General features: G+C 37.3%; 1 protein-coding gene across 1 annotated transcript in view; it reads left to right on the forward strand.

Moving 5' to 3' along the window:
• The window catches only part of FNIP1 (folliculin interacting protein 1), a 71,267-nt gene that overhangs the window by 38,281 nt on the left and 14,826 nt on the right, over window positions 1-18,160 (forward strand). Inside the window, exons 11-15 of the mRNA XM_015560928.1 lie at window positions 1,772-1,857; window positions 6,255-6,401; window positions 7,844-8,013; window positions 13,172-14,588; window positions 15,249-15,417. Of these exons, the coding sequence (XP_015416414.1) occupies window positions 1,772-1,857; window positions 6,255-6,401; window positions 7,844-8,013; window positions 13,172-14,588; window positions 15,249-15,417 (1,989 nt within the window). The remainder of the gene's footprint in view (window positions 1-1,771; window positions 1,858-6,254; window positions 6,402-7,843; window positions 8,014-13,171; window positions 14,589-15,248; window positions 15,418-18,160) is intronic.

Consider the following 18,160-nt stretch of genomic DNA (forward strand, 5'->3'; position numbering starts at 1 on the left):
CCAGATGACCAGCTGATAGCTATGATATGCACTGACCACCAGGGGGCAGATGCTCAATGCAGGAACTGCCCCCCTGTGGTCAGTGCGCTCCCACAGCCAACCTCCTGTGGTCGGCCAACCTTCCACAGCCCCTCCCCTTGATTGGTCGACCCTGATCGGGACTGCCGGCTAACCTCCTGCTGGTTCCTCCCCCCAGCCAGCTGGCCAACCTCCAGCGTCCCCAATTGGCTCCAATCAGCCCCAATCTCTGGCCAGGCTGAGGTACCTCACGCATGCATGAATTCATACACTGTGCACTGTGCCTCTAGTATACTTATAGTTCTCTGGATATTTATTCAAGTTTAACATCTCATTTCTTATTAAAGCTGAAAGATAAAGCTATATGAATGAATACTTTTATATAAATTTATAGAACTTAATTTGAAAAGCTCTACAGTTAATTAATGATAGAATATAATAAACACTAAACCATTCAAAAAATTTATCTTCTGGAGCCAGTTTTAACTGTCACGTTTTTTTTATTGTAAAGCTATGGATTTTGTTTCTGGGCACCTTGGGTATTCTTTTGAAGTTTGTACTACCTTTTGAGATCTATGATTTAATTAAACATTTCTACTGCTGGTAAAATTAAGGAAGAATACTTCTCAATTCTCGCTAAAAAAAATTCACTTCTTTATCAATTGGGAGTCTATTGACAGTTTGTAAAAACATAAAGTAAGTTTCCTTTTACCCTATGAAGGTTTTTGATATACATGAGCATGATTTATGGCTGAAGTAGTCTGATCTTTTAGGTATATGTTAAAATATTTAAAAATTAATTTGTAGTTACTTAATGCAGAAATACATCCTTTTTTAAAAATCTACAAAATTAGCTCTAACCAGTTTGGCTCAGTGGATAGAGCACCGGCCTGTGGACTGAAGTGTCCCAGGTTTGATTCTGGTCAAGGACATGTGCCTTGGTTGTGGGCACATCCCCAGTAGGGGTTGTGCAGGAAGCAGCTGATCTATGTTTCTCTCTCATCGATGTTTCTAACTCTCTATCCCTCTCTCTTCCTCTCTGTAAAAAATCAATAAAATATATATTTTTTAAAAATCTACAAAATTAGAGGTTTTGTTTTTTTAATATACACAGACTAATCCTGATCCCCTTTTTCTATTTAAAGCAAGGCTTTTCAACCTTGGCTAAATATGTTTTAAAGAAAGCAGATATTACTAACTTAAGATATCTTTCAGTAGAATCTTTATATTTCAGATCTTAAAAAATAGTTTTTTTTTCTTTTTCTTTTTTAATCTTTAATTTCTTTATTGGTTAAGGTATTACAAATGTGTCCTCATCCCTCCATTGACCCCTAACCTCCCTCCCCACTCATACTCTCATCCCCCTGTTGTTAATACAACCATTTGTGAAATATTAGAGAAAATCATGAGCTATTGTTACTGAGTTGTTATTGTGTCCTGCTCTACTTGAGAAAAAAAAAATAGTTTTATGTAACTCAGAAACTGTCAACATCAATTTCTTTGTGTGTTGACATTCTGTGGTTTGACAGTTACAACAAGAGATTTAACACTTGAAAATTTCGAATTTCGTTGTAGTCATTAGTGACCTTAGTGTATAAAAGAAAGCGACTCTAAATATGTATGTCTTCTTTACATTTTTTCTAGATAAAAATGGTGGTAGAGTATTGTGGAAATATGTGACTTTGTCTTTAACTTTTCCCCCCATATTTTACCCATGATCAGTATAAGAATTAACTATTTGATTGCTTTTAAGGCTATGAAAATGAGCCGGAGATCAGCTGACACCAGCCAGAGGAGTTTGGCTTATAATCGAATAGTTGATGCCCTAAATGAATTCAGGTACATATTCTCTACATTCTGATAATATAGAGTTGTTTTGCAGTGTACACAAAAGATATATTTGTATTCTTTAACTTATTTCTGATAAAATTTAATTCTTTAAATTTCTTTCATTGTCAAAGGGGAGAGTATAATTCAGTAACCTATTGGTTTCTAAGTTATTAAATATTAAAAGTGGTTGGGATTGAGGCACATTAGGGAGCCATCAGCAGTGTGATTTTTAGTATTGGACCATTAGACAAGCTAAGATGACCAGAAGAGACCCTTATTCCAACAGAAATGTGCTTTGTCCTCTGTTGGGCAGTTAGATATAGGGACTAGTTGTTATTTAACCAGTGATAGTAATCAGATGTTCTTGGATACATGGAATACAAGGATGGATATAGTGAATATGAACTTGATGTTGCTTGATCTTTTCTCTAGATGATGGCAAAGCAAATAGTTTTTCTTCTGCCAGAATTTCTCACACAACAAAGTTTGTGCCTAAAGCTGCAACAACTGCTGTAACTGCTCTCATTATGGCAGGCAAACATATTGCATACAAAACTTACGTTAGGAATCACACAAAGTGACTGATGTGTGTCTCCCTTTGAGAGAACCATTTCAGGACTACTTCATCGTCTCATCTAATTAGTCTTTCCTTCTTTAGCCTGGAGAGACAGTATTGACTTTTTGCTTATTTGCCTAAGAATCCTGCAATATTGTTTCTGAGTTTTACATTTTGCAGCATTACAAGGTAATGAATCTTTGCCCTTGAACTTGGAGCTATTACTTACATTATTGGATTACAGTTCCTTTCTGCAGTCACAAGCTTTGTGGCAGAAGGCCAAGAGTCCCTATTTGAGCTCCGAGGTAGCACTGTCATTATAGACCCAGCTAAGGTTACCAGAATAGTAAATATTGTCATAAGACTCATTCCATTTAGAAGATTGATCTTGCTCTTAGGTTATAAACAGTATTTTTATTTAAAACAATTGAATTAAATACTTGCAAGTTAATTGCTTTGGTAATAAGGTAGTATGAATGGCCTAGCCTTAGAATTTTAAGATTGCCTAGAATTTAAAACATGTATGAGTTATAAAATCATTGAAAATATATATCATGATTGAGTGCCTTTCCTTTTATATTAGTGTGATTATTTCACTTCAGTCACTGGAAATCTGAAAGGCTATGTAAGTTAATTAAGCATTCTTACAATATCTAAAAAATTTTATAAACTAATAATTTTTAAAAAGATATTTTTATTGATTTCAGAGAGGAAGAGAGAGGGAGAGAGAGATAGAAACATCAATGATGAGAGACTATCATTGGTTGGCTGCCTCCTGCACACCCCACATTTGTGATTGAGCCTGCAACCCAAGCATGTTCCTTGACCAGGAATCGAACTGAAGGCTATCTGTAGAAGTACTCTAATGTGTACAGCTGATCCTCATTATTTATTAATTCTGTATTTGTGAATTCACTATTTTATAAGATTCATAACCCCAAAATATACCCACAGTGCTTTTACGATCATTTGTGAACATGGCACAGAGCAATGAAAAATTTGAGTGGCCTTACACACACATTCCCAGATGATATCGGACAAGACAATGCTCTGTGTTCTTATTTCAACTCTTATTCTAGACATATATATGTGTATAAATATATATATATATATAGTACCAGTTTGTTTTTGCATTTTGTGCTTTTTGTTAGTGATTTTGCTTTTAAAAATGGCCCTCAAATATTGTGCAGAAATGCTGACCAATGTTCCTAAGTGCAAGAAGGCTGTGATGTGCCTTACAGAGAAAAATAACATGTGTTAGGTAAGCTTCATTCAGGCATGAGTCATTGTGCTGTTGGCTGTGAATTTGATGTTAATAAATCCATATAGAACAAGATTATGTATTGATGGGTTGGCAAAAATGTTGTGACCCAAAGGCTCACTAGAACTTTGACCCTGTACTTCCCCTAGGAACAGTGACTCAGTGTTTACTAATTCAGTGTTTACATCATTACTGATGTGACTGTAGAACATTACTGCAAATAATGAGACTGTCATACTTAATTTTAAAACTAAATGGTTATTAAAAATTATAATTAGATTTTTAAACTAGGTGATTATTTGAGACCAGAAAAATTAATGAATTTTGGGTAGTTGAGAAGAGGAAGGAAATGATTCACATGTATACAGAAATCCTGAAACCTAGAGAAGCAGGAAGTACATTTTAGTTAGCATAGCTTCCTTTCAGAAAGATGAGGTCCTTGGATTTTTATATAGATTTAATGCATAACAAGCAAAACTAAATTATATGCACAGTTCCCTTACAACTAAAGGAGTCTTTCATTCTCCAAGGACAGCTTAGGAGAAATGAAGAATCAGATGACTGAAAATACTTGCCCTTCTTACTACTGAAGGGCAAGACATACCAGGTAGTCATTAGTGGGGAAGAAAGCACCATTACTTCTAGATCATTGATGACAACATAGAATTGTATATATGGAGAAGCATTACGCATAATTTCTTTGCACCTGATACACTTTGAAATCATAGTACATATCCTTAAACACCAAAACGCTAAGGCATTAGTGTTTCTCAGTGGGCCACTATACTAATGTTAATGATCTGACCCATGACACACAGGTTTTTAGTAGACACTAATACACTAAAGAAATTAATAGCAAATGAATTGACCAGCTCATTGATTCATTTATACAGTGTTTCTTTTACTCAAAAAGTAAATTCCCATGGTTAAGAAACAAAATATATATATATTGAATGGTCTAATAATGAAAAATAAGCGAATCCCATCTAACCTCTCTTTATTCCCTTAACTATTTCTTTTGTTATTTACCTCCATATTATTAAGTAGTATCTGGGCATTCTTAGTATGCTTTAAAATAAGCATTTTCACATATCCTTATTTTATATTCTAGTCATATTTTTCTCTGTAAAATACCTTTAATTCTTTTCTATTTATTTTTAAGCTCTCAGTAATGATTTTATGTCCTGTCAGGAACTCTTTATTAACCACCGTAGCCAGTTCGGCTCAGTAGATAGAATGTTGGCCTCCGGACTAAAGGGTCCCAGATTCAATTCCTATCAAGGGCATATGCCCGGTTGCAGGCTGGATCCCCAGTAGGGGGTGTGCAGGGGCACCTGATCAGTGATTATCTCATCATTGATGTTTCTCTCTCTCTCTTCCTCTCTCCCTTTCTCTCTGAAATCAATAAAAACATATTTTTTAAAAAAAATTGTTAACCTCTTTTTGTCACTTCTATTCATTGGAATATAGCTTGTTCATGTTGGGTCACAATTTAGTGAAAGTTGTTCTTTTCCTTTTTTGGATTGTAGGTGCTAGAGAATTATGCTGAAATGGATGCTAGCACTTGTGGAGTTATCAGAGAACTAGAGACCAATTAGATTCTTAAGGCCCAACTTTACAGGAGCTGTTTAGTCTGATAAGAGTGTAGGACTTTGCTGAATAGATTCTAATGTAAAGGAAAAGAATTGACATTTCAAAGTTATCCTTGAAGCCTTCAAGAGAGAGTGTAAGTCACAAGACTAGCTGTTGCTTAAATAAATGAAATAGGCAGAAGAGCACTATCATAATTACTTAATCCTTTCTTGTGTTGATTCAAGGAAAACTTCAGAAGGTTGAGAGTTAAAATATAGCATGCCATCTATAGTGTCCTCATCATCCTTCACAATTTTACTAAAAAGTCTCAGCTGAGGCAACTAAATGATGCAGATAAACTGTTGTGTTTTTCGTTTATTTGTTTGTTTTTAATATATTTTATTGATTTTAGAGAGGAAGGGAGAGGGAAAGATATAGAAACATCAATGATGAGGGAGAATCATTGATTGGCGGCCTCCTGCACCCCCCCCACGTGGGACCGATCCCGCAACCCAGGCATGTGCCCCTGGCTGGAATCGAACCTGGGACCCTTCAGTCCGCAGGCCAACACTCTATCCATTGAGCCAAACCATCTAGGGCTAACCTGTTGTTTTAAGTGGGTATATGGATAAGCTATTACCCCATTTATAATATTTTTCTTTTATATGTTGCTCGTTATTTATATTTAAAAATGTAAAACTGAAAGAGGTTTTAGAAATTTTCTAGTCCTATCCTTTTACAAGTGGAGGAAACTGATGCTTAAAGTAGGGAGATAATTTATCCAAGGGCACACAGTCATTGGGGGCAGAGCTAGTGGCAGAACCAACATTATGAGTTTATGTACGGAACATTTTCCGTGGTACTGTGCTGATGACCAAAAAAAAGCAACTTGATTTATTGTCTCCTCTCAAAAGCTTTAATAATCTAGGTGTGAGGCCCAAGATGGTAAGGTAACTTTATTTTAAGGTGTGTAATTCTGTGAACTATGAATTTCATAGTGTGTTTTCTTCTTTTTAGGACAACAATTTGTAATCTTTACACAATGCCACGAATTGGAGAGCCTGTTTGGCTTACAATGATGTCAGGGATTCCAGAAAAGAACCAGCTTTGCCATCGATTCATGAAGGAGTTCACTTTTCTAATGGAAAATGCTTCAAAAAATCAGTAAGTCTGTCTTAATTATCTGCGCTATCTTAAATATCTTAGCTCTTATCTGCACTAATAAGAGAGAAAGATACAAATTGGTGTCACTCTGCTACACCCACCAGCCAATCAGGATGATTATGCAAATTAACCCAACAAAGTTGGCGGTTAATTTGCATATGCAGGCACAGAGCGAAGACTGAAGGCTTTGCCCGAGCGAAGACAAGACAACGGAAGACTGAAAAGGCTTGGCTTCTCCGCTGCGGCCGGAGCGAAGGCCTGGGTCCTGGGTGCCGGAGGAAAACCGGTGCTGGCAGCCAGGGGAAGGAAGGACTATTGCACGAATCTCTTCATGCAGCGGACCTCTAGTTTAATATAACTAGATATCAAATTATAATCAAACTCAGTTATGAAAGTAAAAGAATTAACCATTACCTTTGTAATTATTAGATATTACTAGTATTAATAAAGTGAATTCTAAAAGATAATGCAATATAAGGTATGGGAAAAGGCCACAGAACTTTATGAATAAGAAACAGTAAAAATGTCTTATGTGTGAAATGAAAAGTCCTGACATCTTACAGAACTCTCTGAGGCTTTCCATTTTTTGTGAATTGTATCCACTTTTAATGTTTCATTCTATAAAAAAGAAATTTAACAATATAAAGAAGTACCAGGATTCTAGTAATTCATTTAAAAAAAAATAGTGGTGGGTGTGTTTTTTTTGTTTTTTTTAAACATTTTTTTATTGATTTCAAAGAGAGAGGGAGAAACATCAATGAGAGAGAATTATTGATTGGGAGAGAGAGAGAGAAACATCTATGAGAGAGAATCATTGATTGGCTGCTTCCTGCACGCCCCCTACTGGAGATCGAGCCCACAACCCAGAAATGTGCCCTAAATAGAAATCAAACCATGACCACCATGGTTTCATGGGTCAACACTCCACCACTGAGCCATACTGGCTGGACCCTGTGATCCATTTTTAAAGTGATATTTTATCATATTTTTTCTCATCAAATTCCCAGAATTCACATGAGTAATTCAAATTTTTTTAATTCTCTTTGATGGTAGGTTATTTAATGCTTTCCTTCATTTTCCCATTTAGTACTTTGGAAATGTATAGACCTCCTGGTTGATTTGTTAATAAATTGTGTAAATTAAACACTGAAAAGACTCCATAGTTTTTAATGTAAAACCGCATATTTGTTTTGTAATTACGATCAGAAATAGTTCCTTGTGAATGCTGTCTTTATTTCAAGGATTTTCTTTGACTCCCATACAACCAAAAAAATTAACTGACTTTCATTTTTATCCCGGATATGCCTATCCTTTCCCCTCTCTTTTTGTATGCTGTTTGGCCATATGAGAATATGTACTCTCTTTGCTTTATTCTGTCACTGTATTTACCTGAGGTTTCATGAAGGCAAATTGGAATCTGATAAGATGCATTTTGTTTTCAGATTCTTGCCAGCACTCATTACTGCAGTTCTGACCAATCATCTTGCCTGGGTTCCAACAGTCATGCCAAATGGACAACCACCTATAAAAATATTTTTAGAAAAACATTCCTCTCAGAGTGTGGACATGTTGGCAAAAACTCATCCATATAACCCACTTTGGGCACAGCTGGGTATGTAGTCTAATAACCCTAATATTATGCATTATACTTAGACTTTTGTGTAACTGTCTGGAGTTATTTTATAGTCAAAAGAAAAGGAAGGAAGTGCTCTTTTTTACCTCCTTCATTCTAAAGCACCTGTTCATTACTTGTCATTTTATATCTGCTGAATTGTCTTATTCTCCCCTCCCTATCTTATGTTTAATACTGGCCTGGTACACGGATTTGTGCACATTGAAAGGAAATTAATTAGAAGGTGGCTGATGGGGCGGGGCTGAGTGAGAGGGGGCGGACACACCCTGGAGCCAACCTCCCACAGCCCTCCCTATTATTATTGTAGATCACGCAGGGAGAACAAAGGGTAAAATATTTAACTGTAGCAGTGTTTGACTATATTCTGCGCAGTGAGAAAACCTGAAGTTATTTTCAGGATCCACCATTTCTTCTTTTCAGTCAGGTCAGGTTTCTAAACTTTCTAAATCTCCATTTCCCAGCTAATGAAAAGAAAATAGGATTTCACTGAATGTTCTATCTACCTACTCCAGGACTGTGTGAGGATCAAATGAGATGAGGCAAACGCTTTACAGACATTAGGTTTACAGTATAAAATGTTTGTACCTGGCTATAAAGCAAGTCATGTTCCTGGGCTGAAGAAACTCCAAGGAGGCTAGTCGTTAGGGAGAGGAAGCCGGGCATTGCTACGTGATGTAATTACCCAACGCCCACAGCAACTGTTTCTAGGCTGGGCTGGGCTGTAGGCCGAATTTTGTGCCATGGGGTCTTGGCAGCGTTGGCTGCAATTTGGTGGGCTGTCACTCCGTGGTGGTGGCGAGGCCTGTGTCCCACTTGGGGAAAGCTGAGCATTGCTTTGTTGGCGCAGGTCCATCGTGCCACTTCTCTGTAAATGGCCAGTGTGCATCAAGGCAGCTCCTGCATTGAGTGCCTGCCCCTTGGTGGTCAGTGCGCGTCATAGCGATCAGTCAGACGGTTGGAGGGACACTTAGCATATTAGCCTTTTATATATAGAGAGACTCCTTATAGTTAGAGACCTGCAGTTGGAGCAAGGGAAGCAGGATAATGTTTGTTCACTAGTAACTTCAGGATCTTCAGGGGGGTTTGTGTTAGATCCTTTGCCTAGAAAGAATGAGTCAACAAAGTGACTCATGATAGTACAATACTAGGTGTACCGGTTAATAATGGCGGATTTTTTAATCAAAGAAAACACAATAATTTCAAGAGAAACATCAAAAGTGCTTTATTTGAAGTAATCTCCATCGCTGGCTACACATTTCCCCCATCTTTCAGGTAATTTGTGGATACCGTCCCAGTAGAACTTTGCTTGTTTTGAGGCAAACCATTCAGAGACCCAATTTTCCACTTCTTCATATGTTTTGAAGTGCTGCTCAGAAAGTTTGTGTGCCATCGATCAGAACAAGTGGTAATCTGAAGGAGCAAAGTCTGGCGAATACGGCGGGTGGGTTAATACTTCCCAGGCAAGATCTTTTAACGTGTCTTTAACTGGTTTTGAAGCGTGTGATGATGCGTCATCACGAATCAAAATTACTTTGCTGTGTCTACCGGCCCGTTCTGGTCATTTCATGATCAAAATGTAGTTTAGATTTATTATTTGTTGTCGGTAGCGATCAGTATTAACAGTTTCACCTGATTTTAGAACAGGGGTGGGCAAATTTTTTGACTCGAGGGCCATAATGGGTTCTTAAACTGGACCGGAGGGCTGGAACAAAAGCATGGATGGAGTGTTTGTGTGAACTAATATAAATTCAAAGTAAACATCATTACATAAAAGGGTACGGTCTTTTTTTTTTTTTTTTAGTTTTATTCATTTCAAACGGGCCGGATTTGGCCCGTGGGCCGTAGTTTGCCCACGGCTGCTTTAGAAGCTCATAATACACCAGACCTTCCTGATCTAACCAAATGCAGAACATTGTCTTCTTTCCGAAGCGATTTGGCCTTGCAGACGATGTTGATGGTTGACCTGGATCAACCCATGATTTTGTGCATTTGGGATTCTCAAAATAAATCCACTTTTCATCGCCAGTCACAATTCGATGCAAAAAAGACTTTCTTTCATGCTGTTGAAGCAACATTTTACTGATGACTTTTCGGTTTTCCATTTGTCTTTCGTTCAATTGATGTGACACCCATTTTCCTTCCTTTAAAATCTTTCCCAGTGCTTGTAAACAATGAAAAATTGTTTGCTGAGCAACGTTTAAACTTTCTGCAAGTTGTTTTTGAGTTTGACATGCATCTTCATCCAATAATGCTTGTAATTGTTGGTCTTCAAACTTTTTCAGTTGATCTGGACGTTCTTTGTCTTTCACATAGAAATCATCACTTTTAAAGCGTTTAAACCAGCATTCACAAGTATTTTGAGATGGAGAATGTTCACCATAAGCTTCTCGAAGTATACGATACCTTTTTCATTAAAATAATGAATTAAACTTCCCGCAAATGCTCTTTTTTGGCACAAAATTTGACATTTTTAAACATAACAATATCTATGATGTTAACACCTTCAGCAAATTTGATATATGAAGTTTTGAGCTTGCTGTCAATACAACAAAATAGCATACATATTAAATAGTATATATATCAATATACATGTAACGCCATCTATTAAAAAAAATCCACATTATTAACTGTTACACCTAGTAAATCCAGTTAACTGAAAAGCAGTGGTTTGTATTGTTCCACTTTTGTTTGTTTGTTGAGTAATTTTAGAAAATGTTCAGCTTCGTGCTAGGCCTCAGTGAATAAATGGTTAATAGAGGAGAGAGGGGATAGTTGATGAGTAGACAGTCATTAGGAAGGCAGTGTAGCATGGTGCTTAAAAAGCACAGGCTGTGGAATCAGGCAGGCCACATTTGGATCACAGTTCCTTTATTTGCAAAGTGGGGATAATTAATCCGTATTACATACTTCATAAAGTTGTGAAAGTGCTTAGGACAATGACTGGTAAATGTAGCTGCCCTTACTCTATTGCTGTTAGGTAATCTGGGAGGAATATGATGAGAACATGTTGGTGACCTCATAGAAAATTCCTTTAGGTTGTGTTGGTGAATTAACTTGCCAGGCAGATTGTCATATGGCTTATTAATTCATGTAACCAACCTCCCTTCTTTCCCTTTCTCCTTCCTTGCTTCCTTTCTCCCACCCTCTCTCTTCCCTCCTTTTCTTCCTTCCTCTTCTCCTTTTTTCTACTGAATTACAGAGTAACTAATATATAGCAAACACATATGTAAAGTATATAATTTTGTAAGTTTTGATGTATGTGTCAAAATATGTCTCTGAAACCATCACTAAAATAAAGATGGAGAACATATCCATCACTTCCAAAATTATCTCATGCCCTTCCTCCTGTTTTTCACCACTCTTTTTGTTCACTGTCCCATATATCCAAGTAGCCACTGTTCTGCTTTCTATCACTATAGATTAGTTTATATTTGCCAGAGTTTTAAAGAAATGGAATCAGAGTAGTATATGCTTTTGTTCAATTATTTTGAGATTCACCTATCTTTTATTTATTAATAGTTCATTCTCTTTTAATGCTAAGTAGTATTCTGTTGTATGGTTAATAACTCCTTTTTTCAAATCACATGATTCAGTAGTATTTTTTGGCGGGACATTTCAAACCTATTTTCACTTCTATAGTTATATATTGAGTACATGATATATCTAAGGCTCTGTGCAAAGAGCAAAGAACATTGGAGGGTATAAAATTATATCTGGTCTTACCCTCAAGAAGTTGACAGTATTATTCTATAGGTAATGAATATGTGAGCAATAATGATAATTCAAAGAGCAACTATGAGAGAAATAAAAAATTCAGTGGGAGTTCAGTTGGGGAAACTTTGCCCAAGGGAAGATGATTGGGTTGGTAGCTTTGGACTGATAAAAATACAGAGGGAAAGGAACAATAATAACATGAGTAAAGGGGTCTAGGTGTTGAAAGTTCTGAGCATATTCAGTTTAAGTAGTCTACTTTAAATGGGACTTTGGGTGCATAAGAAGGTAACCTGTAGAAGTAAAGTGGAAATAGTCATGAAAAACTCAGTTGCCATGCCAAAGTAGTTCAATTTATTTAGTAATTAGTGGGAGCCTTGGGAATAGCTTTGAATAGTGGCATGATGGTATTAGGGCCAGTGTCTTAGCTTAAAAAAAGAAAATTTAGCATAATACAGTTTGTAGCATACCTTTATTTGAGACTTATATGTGTTCGTTTCTTTAAAAAGTGCCAAGGTTTTATAAAATTTAAATAGAGGTTTTAAGTATTTATACTAACAACTTGCAAAATTCAATTATATTTAAATTAATGACTTTGTATTGCCCATTTTAAAGTGTTTAAACCTGTTTTTGGTTTAAGTTGAGGTATAGCATAAATATAGAATGACATTGGTAACTCTTAGTTACTTCTGCCTTCTTTTATAATGTAGTTATTGTTTATGTCTAGTATGGATACAAAAGTGAAAATGAACCACATGGCTAAATGTGTTTCCCTTTGTTTTCCTCTTAGGATAGGTCTCACTCTTTCTGCCTTTTCTGGTCTTTCCTAAGGCCCCCAACCCTTGAGAGAATGGAAAGGAAAATGAGCTTTTAAAACCATGGGTGCTCTAGGGTTCTGATTAGGGTAGCAAAAATTAATGTTTGGTGTTATGATTTAAATCAAGGAAGATGAAGTGTATGATGTGACCACGCTAGCTCTGTCCATTCCACCACCACTCCCTTCCTCTCCTTGTCCCCCAGAAGGTATTGTGCTTCCCTTCTCTACATTGGATGCAGTTACAGAATATTTTTGTACATAGTATTTTAGGCAGTACTTATCCACCTAGATGGAGGGCTTTGCTTCTCTACTTGGGGCCTGACACAAAATATTCTTGTTAAATCCAACTTTTACAACTGACTTTTTGCTTGAGGTTTCAAAACCATAGCAACTTCTTAAGGAGGAAGATGGAAAACCCCTGCATTCATCTTTCTCTTTGATTTAGACCACTCATCTTATCCTATTCTTCTGAATAGTTACTCACCTATTAAAGAACTAAGAATAAAACCTGAACCCTCATACAGTAAGAGTAGGTTTCCATTCATTGAAAATAGCTTGCTTAGCTGCATGAGTAAAGGATGTGTCCATTAACTTATTTTTCCATTGCAGGGGACTTGTATGGTGCTATTGGCTCTCCTGTAAGGTTAGCAAGAACTGTGGTAGTTGGCAAACGACAAGACATGGTCCAGAGGCTGCTTTACTTTCTTACTTATTTCATAAGATGCTCTGAACTTCAAGAAACCCATCTTTTAGAAAATGGAGAAGATGAAGCCATTGTTATGCCAGGCACAGTAATTACAACCACGTTAGAGAAAGGTGAAATAGAAGAATCTGAATATGTGCTTATCACAATGCATAGAAACAAAAGCAGTTTGCTCTTTAAAGAGTCAGAAGAAACAAGGACTCCTAATTGTAACTGTAAATATTGTAGTCATCCACTCTTTGGGCAAAATTCAGAGAATGCTTTGAGAAAAGAGAGGGAAGATATTCAAAACACCCCTAAGGAGTTGCTAGGAATCGCAGATGAATGTGGAATGATTTCTCCTTCTGACTGCCAAGAAGAAAATGCTGTTGATGTTGAACAGTGCAGAGATAAATTAAGAGCTTGCCTTGACACCAAGTTAGAGACAATTGTTTGCACAGCATCTGCTCCAGTTGACAAATGTGCATTGTTGAAATCAGGCTTAGAACCAGCAGAAGAAACATGGCAGAGTGAGGAATTGCTGGATTCTGGTAATCACACAGGCAAGGTGCTGAGATCCACAGGAATGATTGTGGAAAAAAAACCTCCAGATAAGCTTGTTACCGCTGCATTTTCTTGTGAGGCAACCCAGACAAAGGTTACTTTCTTGATTGGGGATTCTATGTCACCTGACTCAGATACTGAACTCAGGAGTCAGGCTGTGGTGGATCAGATCACCAGGCATCACACCAAACCACTGAAGGAAGAAAGAGAGGCTATTGATCTGCATCAAGAAACTAAACAAACAACCAAGGACCAATCTAGAGAGTCTGATATACCAATGGTTTCTGGAGAACCCTGTGAACTTCCCTGTTGGAATCATTCAGACCCAGAAAGCATGAGCTTATTTGATGAATACTTTAATGATGATTCCATTGAAACCAGAACTATTGATGATATCCCAGTTAAAACAAGTACAAACAATAAAGAACACTGCTGCATGTTAGAGTTTTCAAAAAGATTATGTACAAAAAATAGCAAACAGAACAATGAACTTTGTAAATGTGTAGAAGCAGTTCATCAAGATTCATGTAAAACCTGCTACCCTCAGCAGGATCAAAGAGGTACACTCTCCCTTCTTGTCCCCCATGGGGATAAAGAGAGTTCAGAGAAAAAAAATGCTGTAGGAACTGAATGGGACATTCCAAGAAATGAAAGTTCAGATAGTGCCCTTGGGGATAGTGAAAGTGAAGATACAGGTCATGATATGACTAGACAAGTAAGCAGTTATTATGGAGGAGAGCAAGAAGATTGGGCAGAAGAAGAGGAGATACCTTTTCCTGGGTAAGTAGGAAGTTTCAATCTATAATAGGCCTTATGTAGATATGTACCATTCTTTTATTGAGTTTGTCTCTGAAAGTTGGTAGCAGCTAATATGAAAGATAGATCATTGTCCTGGACGGTTCAGTTATCATGCCCTATTACTCACAGGAAAGATTAAAGGCTAAGTCCTATAGGCACTCCAGGAAGGCTTTGTGGAGGCAGTGGAGAAAAGTAATGTTGGTGTGTAGGAGACTTCTTACTTCTTAGGAATTTTCAAGCCATTTAGGAATGAATAATCATGCTCCAAAAAGGAACCTATGCTGAGTTTGGCAACTAGGGAGAGAGAATCACTGAGAAGGTAATAAATGGCTGTTACAAATAAATTTGGCTAACACTAAGAGGAAAACAGGAAATGTATATAATATTCTGGGTCAAATGTACAAGGAGAAGATTTATACTTGAGAAAAGTTAGAAACCAAACTTTGGATTTGTGAGGTATTTAACTACTTTGTTTTGGATGATAGTTTCATAATCTGATTGTATTAAGAATCTCTTATACAAGGGACAGCAGTCCTAAAGTCTGTTATGGAATATTTATGCTTACCTCGTTAGAAAGTTGTTCATTAGACCCTCTTCTCTGGATAGGAGTATTTTGTGGATTTGACTGGACCTTTTTTCTAGGTCAAAGTTAATTGAAGTGAGTGCTGTTCAGCCCAACATCGCCAATTTTGGGAGGTCCTTGTTAGGTGGCTACTGTTCGTCTTATGTGCCTGACTTTGTTCTTCAAGGAATTAGTAGTGATGAGAGGCTCCGTCAGTGTCTGCTGTCAGATTTGTCCCATGCTGTGCAGGTGAGTGACCATCACTGCTGTTGAATTTATTTAGAATTAACTCTTAACCAGTGGAACCCAGAATTGCCTTATATTTTTGTTACACTTCACTGTGCAATACAATCATTGTTCTCTGAATCAGTCACTTTCTCTAATAACTGTTTGTTTGTATCTGACACCATGAAAGAGAGTAGAGAGTTCCAATATCCAATTATCACTAGATTATATCAATAAAATCGCAAATGCTTAAATGTGAATAGAATTATTTTCTTTTATTTTCAGTTTATTCTTTGCTAGATACAGAGGTACAGTTGATTTATGTATATTCATCCTGAACTTTTATATTAGTTTTTGTAGTTTCTTTGTAGATTCTTTAGGATTTTTCTACATACACGCTTATGTCATCAATAAATAGACAGTTTGACATCTTTTTTAGTCTAGAACCTCCATACAGTGTTGCCAGAAGTGCTGAGGGCGGACATCCTTGTCTTGCTCCTATCTTAGAGAGAAAACATTGAGTCTTTTATTAATAAGAATGATGTTAGCTATAGGGTTCTTACAGATGCCTTTCATCAGGTCGAGAAAATTTCCTTCTCTTCCTAATTTTTTGAGTTTTTTTGTCCCTTCTCCCTTTAAATCATGAATGGGTGTGGGATTTTGTCAAATACTTTTTTGGTGTCTATTGAAACGAACATGTGATTTTTTGTTTCTTCTTTAAACTTAATCAGGATTACTACATAGATTGATTTTTAGATGAAAAACCAATCCTTTGTATTTCTAGGGGGGCATTCCACTTGGTCATGGTATATGTAGTACTTTTTATGTGTTGACTGGTTTTGATTTATTAATATTTTATTGTGAATTTTGGTGTCTGTATTCATAAGGGATATTCGTCCATAGCTTTCTTGTGATGTTTTTGTCTAGCTTTAAAAACAGAATGATACTAGCCTTATAGAGTGAGTAGGAGGGAAGTGTCCCCTTCTCTTTCTCTCAAGATTCTCTGGAAGGTTGTTGTTGCTTTTATTTGTTAGTTTCCTCTAAGCGTTCGATAGAATTTATCAATTAAACCATCTGGGTCTAGAAGCCACTTTTTCTTTTTAAATATAGGTGTTTAAAGCTAGAAAAAATTTAATAAGAATATGCTATATTTATTTATTTATTCTTTTTTTTAATTAAATCTTTATTGTTCAGATTATTACAGTTGTTCCTCTTTTCCCCCCCCATAGCTCCCCTCCACCCGGTTCCCACCCCACCCTCTGCCCTTACCCCTGCCACCCACTATTCTCATCCATAGGTGTACAATTTTTGTCCAGTCTCTTTCCACACCACCCACACCCTCCCCCCCCCCGAGAATAGTCAGTCTACTCACTTTCTATGCCCCTGATTCTATTATATTCACCAGTTCATGCTGTTCATCAGATTATTCATTCACTTGATTCTTAGATTCACTTGTTGATAGATGTGTATTTTTTGTTCATATGATGTGTCCAGTTTCTCTCCGTATGAGTCTGAGTCCCCAGAGACTCACCTGGAACTGGAGTTCAGAGCAGTCGGGAGCTTGAGACTCCCTCCCAATTAGAAAAGACAACCGTGTCCTCAGTTTCCAGCCCTCTCCAACTCCACGTGCACCGCGTCCTCAGTTGCCAGCCCTTTTGGCGTGCGCCTCCATACCTCTGCACTTTACTTTCGTACCTCCTCTGAGTCTCAGTGTGCTTTTCTCTTCCCTTCTAAGTTGTAGAATTTCTACTCAGCCAGCCTTCCCCGTACCTCTGCACTTTGCTTCCGCACCTCCTCTGAGTCTCAGCATGTTTTTCTCTTTCCTTCTAGTTGTAGAATTTCCACTCAGCCAGCCTTCCTGTGGTTCTGGATGATGTCCGTTTTGTCTTTTAGTTGTATTTTTGAAGTGGTTGTGCGAGGCAGCAATTTCTGGTGTTTACCTATGCCGCCACCTTGGTTCCTCCTATTTATTTTTTATTGATTGACTTTTAGAGGGGGGGAGGGGGAGAGAAACAGAAACATTTATTTGTTGCTTCAGTTATTTATACATTGATTGGTTGCTACTTGTAAGTGCCCTGACTGGACATCAAACCTGCAACCTTGGCATGTCTGGACCATACTCTAATCTACTAAGCATTCAACCAGGGTCAAATGAGAATATTTTTTATATTTTTATTGATTTCAGAGAGGAAGGGAGAGGGAGAGAGAGCTAGAAACATCAATGATGACAGAGAATCATTGATTGGCTGCCTCCTGCACACCCCCCACTGGGGATCAATCCCACAGCTCAGGCGTGTGCTCTTAACTGGAATCAAACCTGGGACCCTTCAGTCTGCAGGCTGATACTCTATCCACTGAGCAAACCTGCTAGGGCCCTAAAGAGAATATTTTAAATTGCTAATTCAATTTCTTATTATATATCTATTCTGATTTTTTTTTAATAATTAAATCTGTATTGTTCTGATTATTAAATTTGTCCCCCCCCCCATAATTCCTCTCCTTCCAGTTCCCACCCCACCCTCCGCCCTCACTCCCCACCCACTGTCCTCATCCATAGGTGCACGATTTTTGTCCAGTCTCTTCCCGCATCTCTCACACCCCTTCCCCCCCCCCCAAGAATAGTCAGTCCATTCCCTTTCTATGTCCCTGATTCTATTATAATCACCAGTTCATTCTGTTCATCAGATTATTTATTCACTTGATTCTTAGATTCACTTGTTGATAGATGCATATTTGTTGTTCATAATTTGTATCTTTACCTTTTTCT

The sequence above is a fragment of the Myotis davidii genome, unplaced genomic scaffold, assembly GCF_000327345.1.
Source record: "Myotis davidii unplaced genomic scaffold, ASM32734v1 scaffold456, whole genome shotgun sequence".
NCBI lineage: Eukaryota > Metazoa > Chordata > Mammalia > Chiroptera > Vespertilionidae > Myotis > Myotis davidii.